At 40.5% G+C, this 27,335-nt stretch overlaps 1 protein-coding gene across 1 annotated transcript in view; it reads left to right on the forward strand.

Annotated features, from left to right (window-relative positions):
- Window positions 1-13,663, forward strand: part of LOC129402573 (maltase-glucoamylase-like) — a 92,178-nt gene extending 78,515 nt beyond the window's left edge. The window contains 8 exon segments of the mRNA XM_055129608.1: window positions 2,093-2,241; window positions 2,830-2,914; window positions 3,950-4,006; window positions 7,392-7,516; window positions 9,421-9,509; window positions 11,253-11,302; window positions 12,011-12,181; window positions 13,586-13,663. Of these exon segments, the coding sequence (XP_054985583.1) occupies window positions 2,093-2,241; window positions 2,830-2,914; window positions 3,950-4,006; window positions 7,392-7,516; window positions 9,421-9,509; window positions 11,253-11,302; window positions 12,011-12,181; window positions 13,586-13,663 (804 nt within the window).
- The last annotated feature ends 13,672 nt before the right edge of the window (window positions 13,664-27,335 follow it).

Raw genomic sequence — 27,335 nt, forward strand, 5'->3', positions numbered from 1 at the left:
CTATAAAAAATTCATGTGAAATTTCTTAAAGTTGAAACAGAAAATCTCTGAATATTGGTATGGAACTACAAAAGACTATGCAATCAAAACAATCATGAGAAAAAAGAAAAAAGTTAGAAATATTATGCATCTTTAATTCAAATGGTACTGCAAAACTATAATAAACCTGACATTATGATACTGGCATAAAAAATAGACACATGAGAGAGAGCCTAGAAAAAAACCTTTGGACATACTGAAAACTAACACTTGAGAGCAGGTCCAGGAATTCTCAGTGTAGAAAAGATGGTATATTTATTACGTGATGTTAAGAAAAACTGGGTAATCAACACCTAGCCGAGTAAATTGGTCTCTGATTATGAAGACCAATATTACCACTAACAAAAATAAACTAAGTCTAATACCAGAAACTAGAAAGATCTTAGAAGAAAAAAAAATATAAAAAACAGTCCTAGAAAGAAAGAGAGAGAAAGCTTCCTGATTCTCTTCTTGGCATTGAAAATTTTAGATATGATATTAAGACAAAATATTATTAGCAAAAATAACAAGCAAGACTATATTAAACAGAAAACCTTTCATGGATCAAAAGAATAAACAAAATGAAAAGATAATATTTTGGAATTGGAGAAAATATATGCAAACCACATATTGAATAGTGGGACAGTATTTAGATACATATAAAACAATGCGGAGGAAATTAAAAATTTTCATTTAAAAACGGGCATAAAAACTTAATAGATGATTTTCTAAAGAAGACGTAAGACTAGTCAACAGGTACATGGGCTGATACTCATGCTTCAGTGGATATAATTGTCATTTTTAAAAAAAAATTTATTGAATCACTGTTAGATAGTTACAAGCTTTCATGTTTGGGTTACAATATCACAATGATCTAACACCCATCCCTTCACCAGTGCACACTCCCCACCACAAATATCCTGGGTGTACATCCCTTTTCCCACCCTCCCCCTGCCTCTATGGCAGACAATATTCCCCATACTCTCTCTCTACTTTTGGGCATTATAGCCTCCCACACAGACACTGAGAGGTCATCATGTTTGGTCCATTATCTACTTTCAGTATGCCTCTCCCATCCCAACTGGTTCCTCCAGCCATCATTTTCTTAGTGATCCTTCTCTATTCCATCTGCCTTCTCCCCTCCGCTCATGAAGCAGTCTTCCAGCTATGGGGCAATCCCCCAGGCCCTTGTATCTACTGTCCTTGGGTATCAGCCTCATGTGATGTTATTTTATACTCCACAAATGAGTGAAGTCCCTCTATGTCTGTCCCTCTCTTTCTGACTCATTTCACTTAGCATGATACTCTCCATGTTTATCCATTTATAAGCAAATTTCATGACTTCATCTCTCCTAGGAGCCGCATAGTATTCCATTGCTTAGATGTACCAAAGTTTCTTTAACCAGTCATCTGTTTTAGGGCACTCGGGTTGTTTCCATATTTTGGCTATTGTGAACAGTGCTGCAATGAATTTATAGGTACAGATGTCATTTCTACTGTGCTGTTTTGCATCCTCTGGATATATTCCCAGAAGTGGTAATATATCCAAAATGCACGTGAAAAAATGTTCCACATCGCTAGTCATCAGGGAGATGCAAATCAAAACAATGAGATACCATATCACACTACAGAAACTGGCACATTTTCAAAAGAACAAAAGCAACCAGTGCTGGCATGGATGTGGGGAAAATGGGACGCTCCTTCACTGTTGGTGAGAATGCCGACTGGTCCAGCCTTTCCTGAAAACAATATGGACAGTCCTTCAAAAACTAGAAATTGAGCTTCCATATGACCCCGCAATACCACTTCTGGAAATTGTCATTTTTTAAATGTTATTCTTTCTGTTTTCTATGTGTGGACAGTTTATTAGCTATCTTTGGATAGTTTCAGTAAAAGTATTACTTTGGTCTATTAAAAATATTCTGTCTTATCTATAATTATCCTTAGCTTAGTTGTGTATCATCATCATTTCGAAATGTAATTAATGACCTTCTTAAATCCCTCCCCCTCCCCCCTTGTCCACACACTTAATCCACCTCATCCCACCAATGTTAGTACTTTGTTACTTTTTCAGAGGCAAGATCCTGTGTCTTGGGATAAAAATTTTGAGGATCTCTCCAGAAGTGTCCTGAATACCAGATACACCTTGTTGCCATATCTCTATACCCTGATGTACCAGGCCAACACAGAGGGCAGTACTGTTGTGCGACCTCTACTCCATGAGTGAGTATCTCACTGGGGCCCCAATGACACTTGCATTCTTTGTGGTTCCGTTAAGAAAACAATGCTTTCACATCAGAAGGAAACTGTGATTGCCTTTGTCATGGCTTTCTGGGCACAGCCCATGCTTCTCCACTCTTTCAGCACTCTTTCAATCATGCCTTGGGTCTTACATAAAAGGCTAGATTAAATTAATTTTTTTCTCTGAAAGAATAACTTATAGCACAGAATATTCTCTTTCTAGTTTTTACATCAGGGTATCTGCCTATTTTTCTTTTTGTGGCAGCTCAGGTCATCTCAGGTCATGAAAGAAGGCATTTAGGGAAAGCTGTATGGATGAAGACCATATTTGCACTTGAAATGTGTCCAGGTTGAGGAACGTGGAGATTCTATGGTGATAACATACATAAATCCAGCCATTTCTAGTGCTGCAAAGCGTGCCTTATGGATAGTGAGTAATGTGTCTGGTCAGAAAGTAATGGATAGTATAGTAATAGGCAGTCAAGTCTAAACAGGAGGGATTTCTTTATGGTCTTGGGTTGGGGTTCTGCTGGAGGACCCTAATAGTGGTAACTTGTCTTCTCTTTCCAGGTTTGTGTCAGACCGGAAAACTTGGGACATAGACAGTCAGTTCCTGCTGGGTCCAGCTTTCCTGGTCAGCCCAGTTCTGGAACCTGTGAGTATGAAGTCCTCTGGCAAGTAAAGAGATCCCGAGGCAGGTGAATAGGGCAAGAAGAACTGTTCTGGTAGGGATCCTTATTCTACTGTGTCCCCTCCTCTCCCTCAGAGCTGAGTCCTTCACTAGATGTTCTGGTCCTTTGCAAACCCAACTTTTAAATCAGTGCGACAAATTCTGGCTGATTGGACAATCCAGAAGGGAAATAGAGAAACCTTCTATGTTTAAAAGCACAATCATCTCTTTATTAATTGAAATTAGCAGTATGGGTCATGTGGGTGTAGAACTGTGAAGAATTTGTTGCCATCATCTACCATCATAAAAACAAAACTTTGATCAGGGTTTTCTCTGCACCAGTGCATATAGTCTTGTTATTAGCTAGTACTTCTCTTCCTGCTGTCAGAGGATTTGGGATACCCGCTCCTTTACTTTGGTGGTGATTGTATTTCTAACTACAATGATAGTTAATTATATCCATCCAAAATTTATTGCATTACCAATAATTTCTGAAGTATGTTTTGTGTGTATTCTTGACTGTGGGTCATACTCTGTGATGCTCAGGGCTTACTCTTGGCTCTTTGCTCAGGAATAATTTCTTGGGACTTGTTTTGAAACCAGTATGTGGTATCATATTTTGAACTATTGTTGAGCATATCCAAGGCAAGCACCTCAATGTGTCAACTATCTGTCTGGTACTGTAAAGTCCTGACATCATAAACACCATAAAACCTGGGTTGCCTTAAACCCAGCCTCAAGTTTTACCTTTAGGGGGCACAGGATAAGTCTAAAAGCAAGTATAATGATTTCTGTCAAGTCTATGTCCCAATAGATTTTATGGAAATGCCATTTACAGTTAGGGAGATATTTTTTTCCATTAGAGAAGGAGAAAGCAGGGTGAGTCTCCCCCAGTATTATTGACTTCTAGAGCTCTGAGACAGTTGTCATTACTCTTTGACCCATCTTTTATGCAAATTGATTACTCTGTTCTGGATAACCAACACAGCCCACTGTCCATGCCTTTGTGTTTAATTTTAGAATGTCAGAAGTGTCCATGCATATTTTCCTGATGCCCGCTGGTATGATTACCACACGGTAAGTTTTTCTGATTGTGTGTGCAACCTGGGAAAACAGGAGTGTGCTCAGATGTCAGATAAAATTCTCGCAGAATAGGAACTGGAGAGACGTGCAGCGGGTAGGGAGCTTGACTTGCATGAGGATGCTCTAGTTTCCACCCTCAACACCCCATATATTCTCCTGAACCCAGCCAAGAAGGATCGCTAGTAAAAAGCCAGGAGATCCATGAATTTTTTTCTCCTTTAGAGCAGTCAAATACACTCCAGTGTCAAATCTGACTGGCATTTGGTCTTGTAAATAAAGTTTTATTGGAATACATCATGGGCATTTTTTGAATTATCAACAGTAACTGTGTTCCCAATACAACAACAGAGTTCTTTGGTTACATCAGAAATTATCTGGAGCACATTTTTAAACTTAGTGCTTCTTCTCTTTTTTTTTTTTTTTTTTGCTTTTTGGGTCACACCTGGTGATGCACAAGGGGTTATTCCTGGCTCATGCACTCAGGAATTACTCCTGGCGGTGCTCAGGGGACCATATGGGATGCTGGGAATCTAACCCGGGTCGACCGCATGCAAGGCAAACGCCCTACCCGCTGTGCTATCACTCCAGCCCCCTTTAGTGCTTCTTATATGGCCCTTGGCATTCAAAGCTTATTAATCCCTGCAACAGAGAATAAACAAACTGATGGAATTCATTGCTGAAATATATGTGATCATGTGAAAGAAATTGAGCAATTATCTAAAAATATTGTGGAATGCAGGCAAACTAGGTTAAAAATAAAAAACCTTTGGGGGAGTTGAGTATTGTTGAAAAGTTCTACTAGGAAAGTGAAAGTACCTTCACCAATAAAAATCCAAACATGCAGAAGGTCAAACAGTAGAAGATGGAAAGCAAGATTAGTCATTTTTGAACAACAAGATGTCAAGATGTACCACTTCCTACCTTAAGAGTGACCATAAAAAAATGATTAAAAGAAAAAGTCATCGCCAGGTGGAGGGAAGAAATGCCCAGCAAACTGCAGGTGGGAATGTAAGTAGCTATAGTCAGTATGAAGACTAGAACTGGGGATCTTGAAGAAAATAATACAACTACCCTCTGATTCAGTTAATTACTTTTTATAGAGTGCTTTGCCTGTCCCAGTTGTTCTTGGTGAACATACTTGCAATGAAATCTATTTTTGCTCACTGTATTACTATATTACTGTCATTCCATTGCTCATCAATTTGCCTGAGAGGGCACCAGTAACGTCTCCACTATGAGACTTGTTACTGTTTTTGGCATAGCAAATATGCCACGGGGAGCTTGCGACGCTCTGCCGTGAGGGCGAGATACTCTCGGTAACTTGCCGGGCTCTCAGAGAGAGGTGGAGGAATCCAACCCTGGTCAGCCTCTTGCAAGGCAAACACCCTACCCGCTGTGCTATCGCTCCAGCCCAATTCCTATACACCAGAGTTTTTTCTTTACAGAGTATGTTCAGCCTCTCTTATTTCATCATGTAAGGTATTAAGTAATTTTAGTGGATTGTAGCCTTCATTTAAAAGGAGGAGGCATAGAACTAATCCAATTTGTCTTCTTCATTAATAATTTTTATGACATTAAGAGTAGACTGTGTATATGAATTAAGTGTTTTCCTTGTGGTTATTTTCTTGGTTATGGCATAGAACATATGTTGGAGTTTTAAAATAGTGCTTTCAATCATAATAGCTATGCAGTTAATTAAAAATTCTCTATACTTTGCCTTTTAGGTTATCATTCCCTATATTTACTACTGCTTGTTTTAGAGTAGTATTGACATGATAAACATATCATATCTTTGTGTATATTTTAGCAGAGATTATTGAAATTGATTGATCACAAAATATTTGAAGGAAAGTAAACATGTTTGTGACTTCTTAGGTTCTGTAAATTAAATAATTAAAAAGTTTAAGATGATCATATTTAGCCACAATATATAGTGGAATTGAGAGAAATAAAGAATTTAATAAAAAGATAACTGCCTAGCTTTACATTTGGGTTTCACTTGAAGGAAGGACAATCAACAGAGGAAAATGTCTGAGATTTTAGAACGAAATTTCCTTAGAGATCATATAATGCAATTCTTCATGCCACCAAAAAGAAAACTGAAAAAGCGCAGAATTTTGGGACTGGGATTTGTTAATCCTATAGACTGTAGACGTTGGTGTCTAAATGAACAGGAATCAAAAGTGAAACTGTATTATGGTAGAGTTACTCAATAATTATGAAATGACCATCTTTAAGTGGGGGATTTTGCCTACCAAGGAACACTGGCATGAACGGAGACAGGACGGCTTGGGGTGGGGAAGATGTTACTGCATCTACTGGAGGAACAATAGTAAACATTCTCAAAACACTGCACAGTCCCAGAGAATTATCTAAAGACAGAGGATTATCTTGCAGAGATTTCCATAGTGCTCAAATTTGAGAAAATTGGAAGAATGTTTTCTTGAGAATTAAAGTTTATGCCATTAGAGCAGAGACCACTGATTCCTGTTGCACAGGAGGAAAGATATTATAGCTTGGGGCTGAAGACCTAGTAGCACTGTAGAACTGTAGCTCTGTCGTCCCCATTTTCATTGATTTGCTTGAGTGGGCACCAGTAATCTCTCCTTTGTGAGACTTGTTGTTGCTGTTTTTAGAATATCAAATACACCATGGGTAGCTTGCCAGGCTCTGCCATGTGGGCGGGATACTCTCAGTAGATTGCTAGGCTCTCCGAGAGGGACAGAGGAATCGAACCCCAGTTGGCCATGTGTAAGGCAAACATTCTACCTGCTGTTCTATCGCTCCAGCCCAGCTTCTTATCAAAAGACCTAGTACAGCTGGTAAAGCACTGCACTTGCCTTGCATACTCCTGATCTGAGTTTGACCCTAGCACCACATATGGTCCCCTGAGCACTTCCAGAAGTGATCCCTGAGACTGGTGCCAGGTGGAAGCCCCAAGTATAGCTGGGTGTGACCGACCAAAAATATATTGAACATGAAGGAAGACAGAGTGAGTTGATGGGAAAGATTCATAAAACAAGACCATGCACTAAGGTCTTTCCTGTCAAGTATGTGTCAGGTGTTTCTTTAGTCAGTAGAAGTGGAAATTGAGGGAGAAAGATGAATCAAGGTGAAAGAGAAGGAAAAAATATCTTGTGAGGTGTATATCAGAGCCCATCAAAAAGTGAATAACCCCCCTCTCCTGTGAGAAGGGATCCTGACCTGGTGCTGGACAGAGCAGCAGTTTGTGGAGCAGCTGGGTAAGTGTGAAGAGTGTAGTTGAGGGTGTGTGAAAGGTCAGGAAGGGCAGCAAGTTCTGTAGAGTGACAAGATGCATGGGGATTTCCGGTTCAGAGAGGCATGTTCTTACCTTCATCTCTTTCCCTCTGGTCTGCAGGGTGAGGACATTCAAGCAAGGGGTGTAATGAAGAACTTGCCAGCCCCTCTCAACCACATTAATCTGCATGTCCGTGGAGGCTACATTCTGCCCTGGCAACTGCCTGCACAAAACACACACTTCAGGTGAGTGACTGACCAGTCACTCATTGCATGTCACTAAGCTCAGATCATGCTGAAACCCAGTCATCTGGAAACTTTACCCTCAGGCTCCAAAGGGCTTTAAGCATTTTGGTTGTTTTGCTTGTTTGCTCTCTATAGGCAATTTTTTTGACAAGTAATTATGAGTTTTCTTTGTGGGGGAGAGTGGAGGGGCTGGTGGTGTTTTGAGCAACACCCGAATATGTTCAGGGCTATACCAAGCTCAGTACTCAGACATAACCCTTGGTGATGATCAAGGGACCATATGCATTATTGAGCATTGAGCCAGAGTTAGAAAGATGAAGGGAGAGTGCCTTAGTCCCTATATTATCTCTGCAGCACTATGGGTTTTCCTACATGTCAATTTTTTTCAATTAAGGTACCATTGTGTTTTTAAAAGACTGTCTTGTTTTGGGAATACAGTTTCACAACTCTTCAAAATCAATGTTCCAACCCCATGTTCATCATCAAAGTGACAATAATCCCTCCTCCACAGTCCATTATTATTGAGGAGTACATCAGATCTATGTAGATGAGAGAATAGTTAGAAATAGTTTTATGCACTTGAAAAATTATACAGGGGCAATGGTGATTTATGCTTATGTTAGAAAATCTTGGATCTTAATGGACTCTTTACTAAGAAAGCTATTATCAAAAAGCGTACAAACTTTCTTACAACTTATGCCTGAGGCTGGGATCCCTTTTAAATTTCTAGACCTAAGTCTCTGAAATAATAATAGTATCAAATCAGACGAATGCATGCTCTGTTTTTAGAGCTGTACTAAAAATGGAGGTTCTATTTATAGATTATTTTTTCTTAGCAAAAACGAGAAAATAACATCTGTGATTTCAATCAGCAATTTTCAATTCTTTCATATCTGTGGATCAACTTTGGTCCATACCAACAGTAGAAATTAGTGTTTTCTATTATAATAAAAATTATTTACATTTTGCTGATGGACAAAGAGGCTACAAGAGGTTAAATGATGAACTCAGAATGTTACAGTAAGTTTTGATAATTTTAGCTAATAATTTAACTATACACTGAAATTTGTGAAACTTTTCAGGTGAGTGTGAAAATTCAGTTAAAGTGGAAGAACTTAAGGGCCAATATGACAATACAGTGAATAGGGTACTTGCCTGGCAAGTGGTAGACCTGGGTTCTCTCCCTGGCACCACACATGGTCCACTAAATCTTGCAAGGAGTATTGTCTGAGCACAGAACCAGGAGTAAACCCTCAACACCGCTGGGTGTTGCCCAATATCCAACAAAATAAACAAAAATTGGAACAACTTAGTTTATGTAGAAACAGAACTTACAACATGCATGTTTAGGAAATTAGGCATGAACAAAGAAAAATCTCAATATCAGAATTTTTGTCACAATGGAGAAAGAAACTATCAGTGATTCAATAAAATTAAAAAAAATATTCCAGAAATAAATTCAACTCATGGGAAATAAAATTGATAAGTAATACAGATGCAAATATTTGTAATTAGTTTGAGATAATGAAGAACCAGGCTTTCTTTTTGCTTCTTATGTAAACTTATGGACTAATTTCAAAACATGATGTGGCAGATTCAATAAAATCTTTAACTCACACACACACACACACAAAGAAATCCAATGAGATACTGTTCCTTTCTTGTAGGCTTGTGTAGCCTTAGAGGAAAAAAATCTCCATTGATCAGTTGATTGATTAATTACCACATTTCAGACCTGAAATTCTATAGCTAAAGGAGACAAGAATCAGAAGCAAATCCCAAGTCTTCTGAATCTGGGTAGCAATCTTTACACCACGAAGGACTTTTCTTTGTTTTCATGAAAAACCTGGGCTTGTTGCTGTGACTTTGTTTTTATCTAATATTTCTCTCCTTTTTCCCTGCAGTCGTCAAAATTTCATGGGCTTCAAGGTTGCCTTGGATGATCAAGGGAATGCTGAAGGCAAGTTCTTCTGGGATGATGGACAAACCATTGGTAAGTAATGGCTGCTTTGATGCATGTGCATCTCAGAGGCAAAGTTCCTTAGCATTGTATAGGCCTGCCCTTTCCCTTTCTAAGGTGACTATTGCTCAGCATTGTTAGACAGAGAATATCCATATATTACTTCTAAGTGTTCGATGTATACCGTACATGATATCTCTGAGTTAATAAAGCTTATCTTCGAATGACCAAGTGTTCTGTGTAAGCAGTGTGGAAGTTGTAGGGAAAATCTCTTTATCTCCTCTGAGATATTCTTCTGTCTGGTTTCTGCTGGAGGACACATTTCCTAAAGACACAGTTCACTGTGACAGTAAAGAAAACTGTGCTTCTATCACTTGTGTGGGTGTTTTTAACTTGAAGGAATTCACAAACTTTTAGCTAGTTGGCTCAAGCACTGCTATTTTCAGCAAGTGCTATCCAATAGAACTAAGCATGATGGGAATGTTCTAGATCTCTGTGGCCAAATAAAATAGTCATTACATATATCTGTGTAATGGCAATTTAAACAAACCTAATGCATCTGGGGACCTAAGTTTTTAATATGGTTTCACTGTCACTGTCACTGTCATCCCGTTGCTCATCGATTTGCTTGAGTGGGCACCAGTAATGTCTCCATTGTGAGACTTGTTGTTACTGTTTTTGGCATATCAAATATGCCATGGATAGCTTGCCAGGCTCTGCCGTGTGGGTGGGATACTCTCAGTAGCTTGCCGGGCTCTCCGAGAGGGATGAAGGAATCGAACCTGGGTCAGCCGCGTGCAAGGTGAATGCCCTACCTGCTGAGCTATCTCTCCAGCCCAATATTATTTCATACTAATTAATTTAAATTTTGTGAGTGGCTACTGTCTGTCTTTGACAATATAGCTCTAGAGTAACACTTGTTAAATTTTTGTTTTCTCATGACCCTTTTTCACCCAAGAAATGTACCACAGGTAAGAGCTTCCCCAAATATCTATGGTGGCACGTTTGACTTGGAAATTATTTTTGGTCACTGTGTGTTCAGAAACTTTTTACTGTTGCCAAATTTTTAGCAACTCCATATCCAATCATGTGACCCCAGATAGGATTGCCACCTTTGTTTTAGGAAACAAAGCTCTAGAGGATATCTGCTGTCTTTTAGATTTATGTCAGCAAATTAGATGAGAAGCAACCACGTGAGGAAGAGGGAGCCGCCAAGTGTAGAACGTAGCATGGAAAAGTTTGAAACAAGTTTCTGTTTAGGGAACTTTTAATGGAGTTTCCTGTTTCCCTGAACCTGTGGTTTACATGAAGCACAAGAGAGAAAGAAAATTTTGTTTATACTTTGAAGATTGTATTTTAAATTTGCCTAAATATTTCTCAACTTAAACCAAGCAAGACATCAGCTCTGGTATTTGTGGTGTGTTCACCCCTGTGTGTGCACATATGTGTGCTCTAGCAGGATCTGTAAATTCTGAGGTGATAGGGGAGCTTTTGATAGTGCTAGATCACAAGACAGAAAATAATTAAGAGTTTGTTTAGGAAACCACATGCCATGAGGTGGTTCTGCCACACAGCTGATCTGTATACACTTATTGCAAACATTTGGTACAAACTGAGGCTGGGGGAAAAGTCCAACTCTGCCCTCACAAGAAGAAACTCCATAGAGAATAAAAATGGTGCAGAAAATGAGAGAAATCCATGTCTACCTCCTCTACTAACAAGTAAGTGATAGAACTTTGAGCATAGGTTTGCATGACTATTATTTTTTGTTTGCAGATACCATTGGAAAAAACAGTTATTACCTGGCAAACTTCACTGTCAGCAATGTAAGTGTGGCTGATAAACCAAGGGATAATGGAGTTCTGCCAGTGTCCTGGGCTCTGCATGGCACCGGGATTCTAGGTGGTACTTGATGCTGTGAGAATCTGAAGGGCGTAAGGAACCACCTACAGTTCCTTCATTACTCTTTAAGTATGCATTATCCACTTCTTCTGAACTGAAGATGGCGATTTGGTTTGATCCTAGGGCAGTTTCTGTGATTAAGCCCATCATGCTTCATTCGTTACTTATGTCACACCTGCACAGACTCCTCCTATAGTACCTGACTCATATTGCTGTGGACTGACCTGCACATTTGTGACATCTTCACATGGAGGGTTTCTGATACTGAGACTCTTTGTCTCCTTGGAATTCAGGGAAATGCCGGATACTTATCAGACCCTCAGCCAATACAAAGTTAGAGGGTAGTTGGCACCAAGGGATAGAGTATCAAAACCATAGCCTTCAAGGGCACTATCCAAGAGCATCAGAAGATAACTCTGACATTGTAAATGCCTACATGGAAATCATCTACATTTATCAATGGTAAAAATAGTTTGGGAAGTACCGGGGATATTGTTCAACATCAGAGCATAGATAAGATTTTCATGTCTGTGGCCTTGGGTTCAATCTCTGATATTGAAAAAAGAAAAAGGAAAAGTTGAAGGGTTTTTCTATTTCTACCTCCTCTAATTTCTTTTATCTCCTATTGACAGAAAATGATGAAAAGTGACATAGTTTCTAACAACTACATTACTGACTCAAACCCTCTGCTGCTGGGATTCATTGACATCTGGGGAGTGGAGAGTGCCTCCACAGCCCAAATCAGGATGAATTTGATCAATGGGTTTGTTATACCCAAAGCAAGCTACAATTCTACAACAAAGGTTTGTGACCACTGAAAAATTCGATGGTATCTCCCAGCCTTGAGCTAGTTGTACTACTCCTACCTGATTCCCTTTCAATTTAGATGAGGTAACATTGAATGTGAAGAAATATAAGGAATAGTTTAACTTATATTTTTCAAATTTTCTGTATTTTTGCTTATTTAATTTTTATTACATTATTTTAAGTTATTTTATGTGTTTTTAAAGTTAATTTCTTTTTTTTTTTTTTGCTTTTTGGGTCACATCTGACAATGAACGGATGTCACTCCTGGCTCTGCACTCAGGAATTTCCCCTGGCTGTGCTCAGGGGACCATATGGGATACTGGGAATCAAACCCCGGGTCGCTCCAGTGCAAAGCAAACACCCTACCCACTGTGCTATCACTCTAGACCTAAATTTAATTTCTTATTTTGAAAATGATTTTTATTGAAGCACTGTGATTCTCAAAGTTATTTTTAGTTGAATTTCAAGCATGAATTTTCCAACAACAAGCCCATTATTAACTTTCTTCTACCAATGTCCCCAATCTCCCTCATATCCCCAGCCTGCCTCCTTGACAGACACATTTTAAAGTTTCATGGTTGTAGTTTAGATCTCATTCATTCACTTTGTTGTTGTTCTGTGGTTCAGATATTTACTGAGAACAACTTGCTCTCAGTAATTTGAGATAAACTGCCTCATATTCAAACTGCCCCTGCCCACTAGCCTTGTTGGCTCCTTTCTTCCTCTTTCTACTTCCCTCTTCAGTTTCTATCCTTCCTTATCATTCTCAGTTCTACAATTGAGGGACCAGGGTAATCTAGGTATCTCCCCTTTGAAACCTGTCATTTCCTTATCCTGTTATTCTATATACTACAGATAAGTGAGCACATCCAGCATTTGTTTTTCTCCTTCTGACTCACTTTATTTAGATTGGTAGCCTCCAGTTTCACCCAAGTTTTGGTGTATTGCATTATTTCATTCTTGCAGCTGTATAGTATTCCATTGTATTCCATTATATATACAGCACAACTTCATTATTTACTTGTCACTCTTTGGACACCTAGGGCACCTAGGACACAATCTTAGCTATTGTGCCAAGTATTAAAGTGAGTCGTGGTATGCATATGTCCTTTTCAGCAAATGCTTTTTTGGTGTGAGATAGGTGAGAACACACTTTCCAAGTTGACTCTTCAGTTACGTTACTGAGGAATGTCCTTTCTCTATCACTTTAGCAATTTTTGTACTGTAAGAAGTTAAGAAACACCCTCCTTACCTGAAAACTCAAGGGCAGTCTGTCAACTTGGCAATAAATAATGGAAGAATCACTGTGTTGTACAGACCAATTGCTAGTACTGAATTTGTCTGAGCACGGGAAATTTCAATCACAAGATGTCTAATACTTTTCCTTTGGTTTCCAACAGATATTAAGCATTACTGTGACCAGCGAAAGCATCAGCTTACAAAACTTCGTTTCATTGACATGGTAAAACACTCTATGAACTTTTAAAGCAAATGCCCATCCATGCATGGATTTGATACCACTTATATTTCATGCTCATAAAATTATTGTTTATTGATTTATGATCTTTATTAGAAAATACTTGAAAAATTTTGTTCTTTGTTTCTCTATGATCGATCAAATAGGCATTCAGGGATGTGAGCAAATATTTGTGGGTTATTTTAATTTTCTATGTGATTGATTTGGTACTGGTGGATCTTCAGATAATGTGTACTGAAGATGCTCTGAAGATTAAACATTTGTGTGTATAATCATGGAATGGGTCTGATTCTTGCAACTGAGAAGGACACCGGGAAAATTGTGACATGACAGTGTCATGTCATGGAGCTAACTCACACCCCAGTAAAGTATCCAGAAAGAACGTCTTCTATTTGCTTGCTTGGTAAAGGAAGAAAATAAGCTGAAAACATGATATTAAGATCAGGAAAATAAAGCAAGGAAGATGACAAGAAGCAGGATTAAAATGTTTGTGATAACTCAGGTGGTAACACAAAAATATCAAGGACAGTGACCTTACAGAGAAGAGAAAAGAGAGTTTTGTGGATCAACTCTTCAGTTCTGTTGCCTTTGGTCTTTTGTTGCTCCCTTACTGTGTATGGTTATGTGTCTAGAAGGGAAGTGCAGGGGAAAAGGGGCAGATGGGAGGAACTATTGGGACGTTAGTGGAGGGTACTATTGGGAGGGTACTATTGTTCGGATGGGAGGGACTTTTGGGACGTCTTGTGGTGGGTGTGGTGTTGGAGTGCTGTATGCATGCAACTGTCATGAACAGTATTGCAAATCACAGCACCTTATTTAAAACATATATTGAAAAAGAAAGCAAAAAGAACCGATGGGGGAAACTCTAAGCTTATGGGAATCAGGATGAGGATGAGATTTTAGCAAGAAAAGAACTGAAGATGTAATTTTCATGTACAAAATAGCATTTTTATTTAAATGTACTTTCCTGTACTCTATGCCCAATGTTTTTAACCATAATTGAAACAAATACATGTATTGCACTTTTCAGAGAAAAATAAAACAAGCACATTTATAAGAAATTTTGAGTTTTGTGGTGTTTTGTGGTATTTTGACTTTTGTGGTAATCAATCTCTCTTTAGGATTAAGATTTCCTTTTGTCCAGCAAATTCTTGTGAGCTTGTCTTTGCCCCCGAGTTTCTGTAGTCTATTCCACCAATAAAATAATTAGATTCCTGATTATTTGTATCTTTCTATATGATTCTCATGAGCATGTTTTTAAGATTTAGAGTGAGAAGCATGCTATTTGGTCTTTGTGGCTTTAATCATCATATAAATTATTATATTTGGAACGGTATCAACTAAAAAATGTGAAACTTGTAACACAAATTTAACAAAAATGGCAATAAAAATGTTTAAACTACAATAATAATTAAAACTTCAGATAAGTAAATTACATATTAATGCTCAGCTGACACATTTTTGTATGAATTTACAGATTGCTTTAGTAATAGATATATTTCCATGATAATGTCTATTTTTTCTTTCAATATGAGAAATCTACCTTTTGTTTGTACACTTAGTGTTAATATAAGGTAATGAAGAAGAATATTGTTCAATTGACTAAATTTTATAATTATCAAAAGAAGTGTTACTGGGGTGACATAGTTCACAATAGTGTTATTTTTATGCTCTAGATGTACAATATTACTGCACTATACCTTTCATAAATTGCCCAAATCCCCCCCCATTTCTCTCATTATTTACTTTCTCATTGTCCCCCACCCTTACCCCTGCTTAAGAAACTAAGCTCTGGGGGCTGAAGCGATAGCACAGTTGGTAAGGTATTTGCCTTGCATGCAGCAGATCTGAGTTAGATTCCCAGCATCCCATATGGTCCCCTGAGCACCACCAGGAGAAATTCCTGATGGCATGAGCCAGGAGTAACCCCTGTGCATTGCCGGATGTGACCTCCCCCAACATAAAAAAGAAAAGAAGAAAGGAAGAAAGAAAGAAAAGAAGAAAGGAAGGAAGAAAGAAAGAAAGAAAGAAAGAAAGAAAGAAAGAAAGAAAGAAAGAAAGAAAGAAAGAAAGAAAGAAAGAAAGAGATAAACGAAGGAGGGAAGGAAGGAAGAGAAAGAAAGAGAAAGAGAAAGAAAGAGAGAGAGAGAAAGAGAAAGAAAGAGAGAGAAAGAAAGGAAGGAAGGAAGGAAGGAAGGAAGAAAGAAAGAAAGAAAGAGAGAAAGAAAGAGAGAGAGAAGGAAAGAAAGAAAGAAAGAAAGAAAGAAAGAAAGAAAGAAAGAAAGAAAGAAAGAAAGAAAGAAAGAAAGAAAGAAAGAAAGAAAGAAAGAAAGAAAGAAAGAAAGGGGTAAGACTTGCCTTATATTTGCTAGACCTGGATTTGATCCCTGGTACCCCATAGAGTTTCTTGAGTCCCTCCAGTAGCGCAGAGTCAGGAGTAAGCTCTGAGCACCACCATGTGGGGTCAAAAAAACTAAATAAATAAATGATCCATACATAAATGGATCCTTATAGAGGCATTATTTTATTGCTTGGTATCTCTAAATCACAGATAATAAATTTGTGGGAAAATGACAAAGAAGGTGTGCATATATCTCTATATTCCTGATGTTTCATGAAGGGTTAAAAGCAATTCTTTGATAAGACTGTATAGGAAGAAGCGAGAGGATAAGAAATACTTGACCTGTGGGGCAGAGACATAGTTCAGAATGTAGGGCATTTGCCTTGCATGTGGCCAGCCCTGGGTTTGATCCTTGGTGCTCACATGGCCATCCGAGCCCCAACAGGAGTGATCCCTGAGTGCAGAACCAGTCATAAGCCTTGTGTATTATTCCAGGTGTGGCCCCAAAGAAACAAAACAACAAAACAAAAGTAAAATTTGACCTGAGTAAGAAGCATAAGATCCACTTAATTATTTCAAAGGCACTGTTTACATGCCTCAAAATAAGATATATTAAAAAAAAATAGGGACTGAACAGAATGACAACTCAATACCCCTATCTCAAACCACAACACCCAAAAGGAAAGAGAGACATCAAATTGGAATGCCCAGCCACAGAGGCAGGGTGGGGTGGGGGGATGGGACTGGGGGGGTGGGAGGGATACTGGGTTCATTGGTGGTGGAGAATGGATACTGGTGGAGGGATGGGCTCTCAAACATTGTATGAGGGAATAAAAAGAACAAAAATGTGTGAATCTGTAATTGTACCCTCACTGTGACTCACTAATGAAAAAATAAATTTAAAAAAATCAATTTAACCCCCACCCCGCTTTCTATCTCCACGTCTCCCTGCTAGCTTTCTAAAGTCGCCCCTATCCTGGTGGCAATCAGCGGATCCTGAACCCCACACACTGGCCCTGCAAATGGCTCTCACTGGGGACCTGCACTCCCGGCTTTCCCTGGAACCCGACCCCCCCACCCCACTTTCGGTCGCCACGCCTCCCTGCTCATCCTCTAAAGGCGCCCCTATCCTGCAGGGACCCGCCAACCTGGCTTTCCTAGGTCCCAGGCATCCCAGAGTCCCAAGAGGCTAAGGGGGCATGGCCTGGTTATCTGGGGGTGTGGTCTCCAAAGGGGCTTGGCCTCCTGCTGGAGTGGTGGCCACTCAGATGCAGTTATTATTCTTTTAATTAAGCATAATCTGTATAACCTTTTTTTCTGAAAAACACACTGGCCATCTCACTCTATGTCAAATAGTACACTAGCTTATACTAGCTTCTCAATAACTCTCAGTGAACAATAGAATTTGCACAAAACCTTCTTAAGTAGAGCATAGCCTTAAACCCTTCACTAGAGGCCCCACATAAATCTGGAGGAGTGTCGGAGAATAAGGAACAATTCTGGAATAGGAACAAGGCTACCATCATCAATTTAGCACAGGCAGAGCACCACCCCCCTGCAGCAAGAGGGAATAGGGATAGACAATTAGAAGGATCCAACTTGATACTTTCCTAACAATATGAAGAAACAGCGAAAATCCCCTCCATGAAGAGAGGATGAAGAAAAGATCCCAGAAACCTGAACAGGGGCTAGCCACGTATACAACCTCTCAGATAAAGAATTCAGAGAGGAAATCTTGAGGAGAGTCTATGTACTCCAAGCAACCATGGAACAGACACCCAATAAAATAAAGGAGAATATAAATGAAGTATTGGAACAGTCCACCAAGAAAATGCAGGAAGAAATGAGAGCAGAGATTTCAAAGCTACAAACAGAAGTCACACAAATTAAGGAATCAGTAGATAAATTAAAAATCTCAGTAGGAGCCCTCAACAGTAAAATGGCTACAGCCAAAGACAGAATCAGTGAGCTTGAAGATGAGCTGCAAAAAGCTTACAGAAAACAACAAGTAATGGCAAAAGACCTCAAAATGGCTCTAGAGAAAACCAGAGTCCTAGGGGATGACCTCAAGAGGTACAACATAAGAATCATTGGAGGACCAGAAGCTCAGGGAAGTAACCCCAGTGAAAAAAACACAGTTAAAGACATCATTGCCAAGAAATTCCCAGAGCTGGAGAAGGCAGGCATCCAGATCCAAGGATCCCGAAGAGTATCAGCAAAAAGAGACCCGAATAAAAAGACTCTAAGGCATATCATAGTCAGAATGACAGGGCCTGTGGATAGGGATGCAATACTGCAAGCAGCAAGGTAAAGAAGGAAATCACATACAAAGTAGCACCCCTTAGATTTACAGCAGACCTATGGGAGGAAACCCTCCAAGCTCGAAGACAATGGTGGGACATAGTGAAAAAACTCAACGAAATGAATGCCTCACCAAGAATATTTTGTTCGGCTAAACTCGCACTCAAACTCCAAGGAACCATACACTATTTCTCAGAAAAACAACAGCTCAGGAGCTTCCATTTGATCCAGCAATACCTACGTCTGGAGAAACAAAAAAGTATAGTCGAAATGACATCTGCACTTTTATGTTCATCGTGGCACTGTTTACAATAGCCAGAATCTGGAAAAAACCCAAGTGCCCAAGAACAGATGACTGGTTAAAGAAACGCTGGTACATCTATACAATGGAATACTATGCAGCTGTTAGAAAGATGAAGTCATGAACTTTGCATATAAGTGGATCAACATGGAATGTATCATGCTAACGGACAGGCATAGAAAGATTGCACTCATCTGTGGAATATAAAATAACAGAGTAGGAAACTAACACCCAAGAATAGTAGTATATAATAATAGGAGGTTGGCTTCATAGCTTGGAAGCTGGTCTCACATGCTGGGGGAAAGGCAACCCAGATAGAGAAGGGAACACCAAGTAAAATGTGATTGGAAATTCCAGAGCGGGAAGGGAGATGAGTGCTGAAAGTAGACTAGAGGGTGAACACAATGGCCACTCAATACCCTTATTGCAAACCACAACACCCAAAAGAAGAGAGAGAGAACAAATTGTTATGCCTTGCCACAGAGGTGGGGTGGGGCGGGGGGATTGGGATTGGGGGGTGGGAGGGATACTTGGGTTCATTGGTGGTGGAGAATGGACACTGGTGGAGGGATGGGTTCTTGAACATTGTATGAGGGAAACACAACCTCAAAAATGTGTATATCTGTAGCTGTACCCTTACGGTGACTCACTAATTTAAAAATAAATTAAATTATGAAAAAAATAAAATTAAAAAATTTTTAAAAATCCCTTTAAAAATTATTCAACCATTTGCATATAGGAGGATTAACATAGAGAGTATCATGCTAAATGAAATGAGTCAGAAAGAGAGGGACCAATATAGAAGGACTGCACTCATTTGTAGGATATAGGGTAACATAATGGGACACTAACACCCAAGGATAGTAGAGATATGGGCCAGGAGGATTGCTCTACAGCTTGGAAGCCTACCTCACATGCTGGAGGAAAAGACAGCTGAGATAGAGAAGGGACCACCAAGCAAAGGATGCTTGGAGGACCTGCTCAGAATGGGAGATGTGTGCTGAAAGTAGACTAGAGACCAAACATGATGGCCACTTAATACCTGTATTGCAAACTATAGCATGAAGAGATCGATCAATCTGTCGGAGGCACATAGACAAGACATGCAAGAGGAATGTAAAGAGCATGGAGGGCCAAGTTTCAATCTGGCTCGAGGCAAAGAGCAACTGCCAGAGGCCTCCTTTTATTCTATTTTCTAATCAATTACATCCTAATGACTTCATCATAGAGAAAGAATCACTAACGAGAGTACAGTTATAGGATGAGCATTTGTCAAAGGAACATCAGGGTATACATGATCTTCAAAGCTATTTGTCAAAGCTATGTTTTCATGAGTAAAAACGTCAGAGGAAAATATGGCACTGGACATGTAGGCTTTATGGATTATGTCTCCCACATACTTGTGGTTGGTTACACAGAGGGCAAAAAGAAGGCTTATACTGATAATTGAAGGTCAATCCAGATTTAGGATATGTAAGAGAGGGGGAACTGCTGCCTTGTACTGCCAAGATAACATATGACTAGGCGGGTGTATGAGAGCATGATGTACTCCTCCGGGTCATCGGACTCACAAGTTTTAGCTTGCCCACTTAATGTAAAAGTGGGGCATTGGTTCTGCTTCCTGCTTGCAGGACAGCATCCAGAGGCTTGTCCTAATGTCCTATCTTAGCACCAACAACTTTTATTGTTTTTGATTTTGTTTTAGTTTCGAAGGGCATACCTGGCAGTGTTTATGGCTCATTCATGGCTCTTTGATCAGGGATCACTCCTGGTGGGCTTGGGACCAAATGGGGTAACAGGGATCAAACCCAGGATGGTTGAATGCAAGCAAGCTTGCTACCGACTGTACTAGTGCTCTGGCTCCGTCTACTTACTTTTATAGGAGATTTTGGAAATTACCTCTTCATTATTTTAGAATAGATGCTGTGTTAGGCCATTATAACAACTGTGTTTTTATTTCATGGTCCACAGAAAACTGAAATAGTTGTACCTTCTCTTTGTGTCTGCTTATAGTTACTTTGGGTCTATGTATGAGTTGTACTACTCATGGTATCATAGTCCTTCGAGTTGCAAATATAAGAAAATCAAACAAATTTAGGCAAATATAGTATATATTGGTTCATGCAAGAGGATAAAATATTGTACAACAAAACTGAGACCAGACAAGTGAGGGACTAGATGGACCCAGGGCAAGCCATGAGCTACCCTGGCATTGAAATGGGCCTGGCCAAAGTGCAATAAGACTTAACTATAAGTTAAGAGCATGGTCATGGACAAATTCTGTCATGATCCAAAAAGTCATAACTAGATTCAGACCCTGCTAGGGTTGGGAATGGTTAGTCCAGCCTGAGCACTGTAGTTGAGTCTGTGGTGAGATGTCCCCAGAAGAACCACCCTACAAGCTCAAAGAATCTCTTACCGTGTCCATACAAAATAACTAATATTAAGAAGTAGAACTGGAACGGCCCCTATGGCTACTGATCAAGCTGCTTAATGGCTGTCATCCCAGAGACTCAGAAACAAATCTCAGAACCCAGCGGCTTTTGGCAGAAATGTGTCTGGACTTCACATTAGGTTACCGGTGCTGGGCCACCCCATGTGGGAAAGGTGCCATTCCTCAGTCTATTCCCCTGGTGGCTCGGTGGCCGCCATCTTCCAGAGGCCAATGGACAGTCAGGTATGGGTCAGCAGTGACAAGACACTCAGGGCCTCACGGGAGGGGGGTGGAGCTGGCCCTTTTTTCCCTTGCCCCAATGAGACCCCGAGTAGCTCACCACGAATGGCCCCTCTTTCTACTGATCAAGCTGCTTAATGGCCATGATCCCAGAGACTCAGAAACAAATCTCGGAACCCAGTGGCTTTTGGCAGAAGTCCCTCCAGATTTAATTATTAAAATTTCAGAATTCAAAAATCACATGGCCACTACCATGGCTATGAAATATCATATGCTATTCATAATCAGCAATAGAAAACAAATTGTCTAATGTTGACTTTTCGGCAGATCTGAGTGTTGGGATAAAATCTCAAATAATAATGGTGGGTCTAGTGTCAAAATATTGAATGTAATCAAAGAAGAGATAGAGTAATGTGGAAATCATCTGTCACATAGGAGGGGGAGGGTGTGGGTTAGGGGGTATACTGGGGTTTTTTGTGTTGGAAAATGTGCACTAGTGAAGGGACGGGTGTTTCATCATTGTATGACTGAGACTTCAACCCTAATGCTTTGTAACTGTTCTCACAATGATTCAGTAAATAAATTTATAGCACTGTTGCACTTTCCTCCTGTTGTTCATTGATTTTTTTGGCAGGCATAAGTAACGTCTCCATTGTGAGACGTTTTTACTGTTTTTGGCATATCGAATACGCCACAGGGAGCTTGCCAGGCTCTGCCATATGAGAAGGATACTCTTGGTAGCTTGCTGGGCTGTCCGAGAGGGACGGACGAATAAAACCTGGGTTGGTCGCATGCTAGGCAAATGCTGTATCCACTGTTCTATCGCTCTGCCCAAATAAATTTATATAAAATACAATTTTAAAAATAGAATTAAGATATCAATTAAGATGTTAATTAAGTTATTGTACTAAAAAGAGGAGGAACACCCCTACGTGGCATTTCTGCCCTTGAGCCTGATTGACAATCAGGAAGGACTTTTGGTATGTTCATTGATGTGCTACCCCCAATGCTGGGGTGTTGGAGAGAGAGACAGAGAGAGAAAGAGAGAGAGAGAGAGAGAGAGAGAGAGAGAGAGAGAGAGAAGGATCAGGGCATCAAGATGGAGCACAGAGAGACTAGCAAGGGGGATGGAGGAAGAAGAATGTAGGGGAAGAATGCAGGAGCAGGCGCGTGGAGAGAAGAGAGATGCGGCTATGAGATGGAGTGTGGATAGATGAATGGGAGAGACAGGAGACAGGAAAGAGGGGCAGTGTGAGACTAGAATGGGGAACTTAGTGAGACTGGAACAGGTGCGTGGGGAGAATGGAATAAATGGCAACTGATCAACCAGCCTGGGGGCCCTCGTTTCCTCTTTCATCCTCCCATGGCATAGTCCACCCCGGGAGAGGGAGCAGCCCAATTCTACCAAACTTGGACAGCAAGAGGGAGAGCCACTGGGGCTTTCCCTAGCTTCTTGGAAGTTACACACTGCTATTTGGGATGTTTTATACTGCAAAAGTGTGTGAATTCACTCCTACTTAAATTTGTGCAAACAATTAAAGGGTGTGATCAATGGTAAGTGTCACAACTCTCAGTGACCTGGTGGAAGCACCAGATACCACCAGAATTAGATTGTGTACAAGCACTGAACTAAAAGGGTGGGACCCCAGCAAGCCCCACAACCAACAAAATATGCATGCCACAAGTGGGAAGATGCAGTCGTTGACAACATCGATGAGGAATGCCATTGACTGTTTCAGCACCTCCATGACTGCACAAGGAATGCTGAGAGTGGGAAAGTCACCAACAGACGCCTGTCTTTGGAAACTCTCGGGCTCATTCACCAATGTGGGTTGGCACGAGCCTCAGGCAATCACAAGCTAATGTCTGAGCTCGCAAAGCTGTGCAGAGAAGCGATAAAGGAAGACCTCAAAGAGAGAAGAGCAGCAGTGTTGGCAGATGCAGCAGAAGCCAGGAAAAGTATTTGCAATGCTCTCCTGTCCTTCACCAACCACAAGTCCAAGATGACTGCCCTCCAACGTCCTATGGATCTATTACATCTTCCAGAAAGGCAATGGAGAGGATTATTCACGACTTCTACTCGGATCTCTTTGACAACACCGCCCATTAAAGTAATAAATTGAAAAGAGATTACATATTATTAAAATTGGGAATGAAAGAGGGCAGCAAAACACTACAGATACTCAATAATAGTAAAAGGATATTATGATGAAATTTATTATAGTACATTTTTAGTTTTAGGTAGGATAAATTCATTACTTGGAAAAATAAAGTTTATCAAAAGATAGGAGAAACAATCCTAACAATATCTATTAAATAGTTTTAATTTGATACATTTTCTTTTAAGAAAAACAGTTTTCATTATTACATTAGGAAATTTTAGGAACAAATAATTTTTCTGGTGAATGCTATCAAATTGGTCAGGTTGGAAGAATTTCAATTTTATAAACACCTTTTTCAAAAGAAATTCATTTCTTAAAGAAAATAAAGATGAAACATTTTTGCTCTTACAAGACCAAAATCTCCTGCCCCTGTGCCAGACTGTCTCCATCGGGGCCCCCTTGAGAGGGGTAGAGGTTGAGGTTGAGTTTTCCTCCCCACCCCAAGCAGAGCCCAGAGAGCCAGAAACCTCCAGAACCCAGCCACAACCATGCTCAAGCCATCAAGGCCACTCTCTAATAACGCCTCACTCATGCAGGAACCGACAGAGGAAAGGCAGTCACAACCACAGCCCCGCTGCCCCCCCCATGTAATCTCATCAAGGGCCAAGATCCAGAGAGTATAAAACAGAACTCCTGGAAGAGAGGACATAATTATTCCTGGAGCACGCGGCCACATTTATTTTATTTTATTGTACTTTTTTCTTGCACGGCAGAGCCTGGCAAGCTACCCATGACATATTTGATATGCCAAAAACAGTAACAACAAGTGCTCTTCATGTTCCTGGAGTGAGTAGACACTATTGGGCTAACCTAACACGTGTCAGGGACAAATGAAGACATTATTGGCACACGCTCGAGCTAATCGATGAATAATGGGATGACAGTGATACAGTGATACAAGGCCAAAATAACCCTTCTAAAAAACTTAAAAAAGAAGAGTGTTCCCTGGCATTGATTGCACGCTGGATTCACACTGGGAGCTTTCAAAATAACACCTGGGAATGTTTGTGAGGGTTGGAGCAATAATACAGTGGACAGTGTCTGTGCTTAGCCTCAGCTTACCCAGGTTCAATCCCCAGCAAGTTATATAGTTGCTTGAGCCCCGCCAGGAGTGGACCTTCAGTTGGGGAGTTTGGGCAAGGTCTCCAAAAACATTGACCAACATTGGTACCAGTCCAAGTGCCATCTTCAAAAGGACAGGGAGTTCAAGGGCACATACAGACTCTGGGGTTCAGGATACCTACTGAGCAAATATCTATCACTCTCCTTCTAGAAAACTTGAGAAAGAAGAGTGATCCCTACAACTGATTGGACCCTGGAAACATTCTGGGAACTTTCAAAATGACACCTGGGTTCCACTTGCTGAGATGTTATTTCATACACCTCCCTGTGGCCTGGGAATTCAGAGTTTTAAAAGCTCCATAGGGCTCTCTGCCGAGATGTGACACCGGTGCCGCATGTGTGCGACCTTTCCGCTGCTGCACGAGCATGATTCCGGAGGCCAGCTAAACTACTTTTGGTACAGGCAGTTTCTTGTAGAAATGTCTCTAGACTGTGAACTAAGCCGTGACCCCATGTCTACCCGGGAGGGGAAGGTTTTTCTCTCTCGCCTTTGTCTTGCTGAGGGGCAATGGCATTGCGACCACCAGCTTATGAGCACCACTAATGAGAGGCACAGCTTGCAACGATCCAATTTCTGCCAGAAATTCCCCTGGACTTAGTTACTAAGATACAGAAATCCAAAACCGCGCGGCCGCAATAGTGGCCGCACGACCTCATATCTCTTCAGGTCTGATTCTAGGGGGAAAACTCCAAACAATAATAGTGAGCTTTTTGTTCAAATATTGAATGTAACCAAAGTAAAGAGAAAATAAAGTGAAATTTATCAGTAACACAGACGGGGGGTGGGCTGGGAGGACTGGGGTGGTGGGAGGTATACTGGGGTTTTTTTGATGGTGGAATATGTGCACTGGTGAAGGGATGGTTGTTTGAGCATTGTAAAACTGAGACTTAAGCCTGAAAGCTTTGTAATTTTCCACATGGTGAGTCAATAAAAATATTAATTAAAAAATAAAATAAAAGCTCCACAGGCTATTTTAATGTGCAGCCAATAGTGGAGACCACCACCTTGAGGGCCACCTAGTCAGCTTTCCTGTCCACGAGGCAAGCAAATCAGAGACCCCTGCACTTGCAGCCTTTGGAGCTGAGGAAAGGATGTGTTTGGAAAGTCTCGGAGAAGGAACTGGTTTATCAAGTCCAGTGCCCAAGATGTGGGTGGTGTACCTCCTTGGTGCCCACAACTAGCAGGACTAGGAACCTCTCTGGGTGGTCTGTGGTGTCTCTGAAGCCAGTTGACATGTCTGTGTGCAGGAGACTTTCTCGGGAGACCTTCAGGATGTGTTTTTAGGAGAGGCTTTCTGATGGGACTCCAAGTGTGCAGCAAGACTCTGCTTACTGCGAAGGCAGTAGAAGAGAAGACAGCATCTCCACAAACATTCCTTCCCATCTTTGTGATTCTTCCTTCTGGTTCTTAAACCACAACTAGTGGTGTTCAGACACCACTCCTGGCAAGGCTCAGGGGTTCATATAGGGTGCTAGGGATTGAACCTGGGTCAGCTGTGTGAAAGGCATGGACACTGACTTCCTACTGTATTATTACTCCAACCCCCAAAAACATTCCTTTCAGCTTAGGAGTTTTGACAAGGTCTCCAAAACATTGACCTATGTTGGTACCAGGCCAAGTGTCATCTTCAAAACGACATGGAGTTTGAGGGCACATAGAGGGTGTGGGGTTCAGGATTCCCACTGAGAAAATATCTATCACTCTCCCTTCTCAATGTAAAGCAGGTAGACTGTACATTTTTGAATCAGTGAACTTTCAAAGTGATCCTTAGCCTGCAATTTCTGCAGGAATTTTAACACAGTAGACACCTTGAAGCTTAAGTGATGACATAATTGTTCTTCTAGGTTTGTCTTTTCATATTTTCTGCTTCCATGAAAATTGCAGAGCTTGAAGCTTCTATAATTGCCAGGAAAGTGTGTTGAAATATTATGCTAGCACTGATTTTAAGAAATCCGTGTAGCCTATATTATTGTATCTATTTCTTCCACGTTTTTAATTCTGTCATTTACTGACTCACTCTGAGAGTAGAGAGCTAAGTTTGCTTACACACACCTCCATATGTATTTCCTCTTGTCCCATCAACCTAATGATGAGAACATGTATGTATTTAGTGTTTAGGGTCACAGTACGACTGGAATATTCTTAGCTCTAGAAGTTTACATCTCCCTCCTAAAATTACCTCGTTTTTCCTGCATTGAATTCCATTTTTGGAGCTTCCAGTATTACTATTGTCTGAAGAACCTGATTCCTAACCGACTACAAGTTCTTTTCTTCCTGAACTATGCAGACTTCAAGCACAGTCAGAGTCCCCTCTCCTAGTCCACATTCTGTCCTTGAATGTGGGCTGAACACAGTGCCTTGCTTCTTTTTTTTTAATTTTATTTTTTTATTGAATCACCTTGTGGAAAGTTACAAAAGTTTCAGGTTTAAGTCTCAGTTATACAATGCTCAAACACCCATCCCTTCACCAGTGCACATATTCTACCACCAAGAATCACGGTATACCTCCCCCCCTCCTCCCACCTCCCCAGCCCCCCACCCCGCATGTGTAACTGGTAAATTTCAATTTACTTTCACTTTACTTTGATTACATTCAATATTTCAGCAAAAAGTGCCTTTCTTCTAACAAGGAGAATTTGGCAAATGGGGAGGGCTGTGTTCTCCAAGATAAGAGTAGGTAGGACTGTGAGTGTGTCTTGATGACATTCTCACTCCTTCTGATAATGGAAGGTTGCGCTTTCCCCCGGAGATCTCTCCGGCCCGCGGAGAGA

This window comes from Sorex araneus, chromosome 1, assembly GCF_027595985.1.
Source record: "Sorex araneus isolate mSorAra2 chromosome 1, mSorAra2.pri, whole genome shotgun sequence".
Classification (NCBI taxonomy): domain Eukaryota; kingdom Metazoa; phylum Chordata; class Mammalia; order Eulipotyphla; family Soricidae; genus Sorex; species Sorex araneus.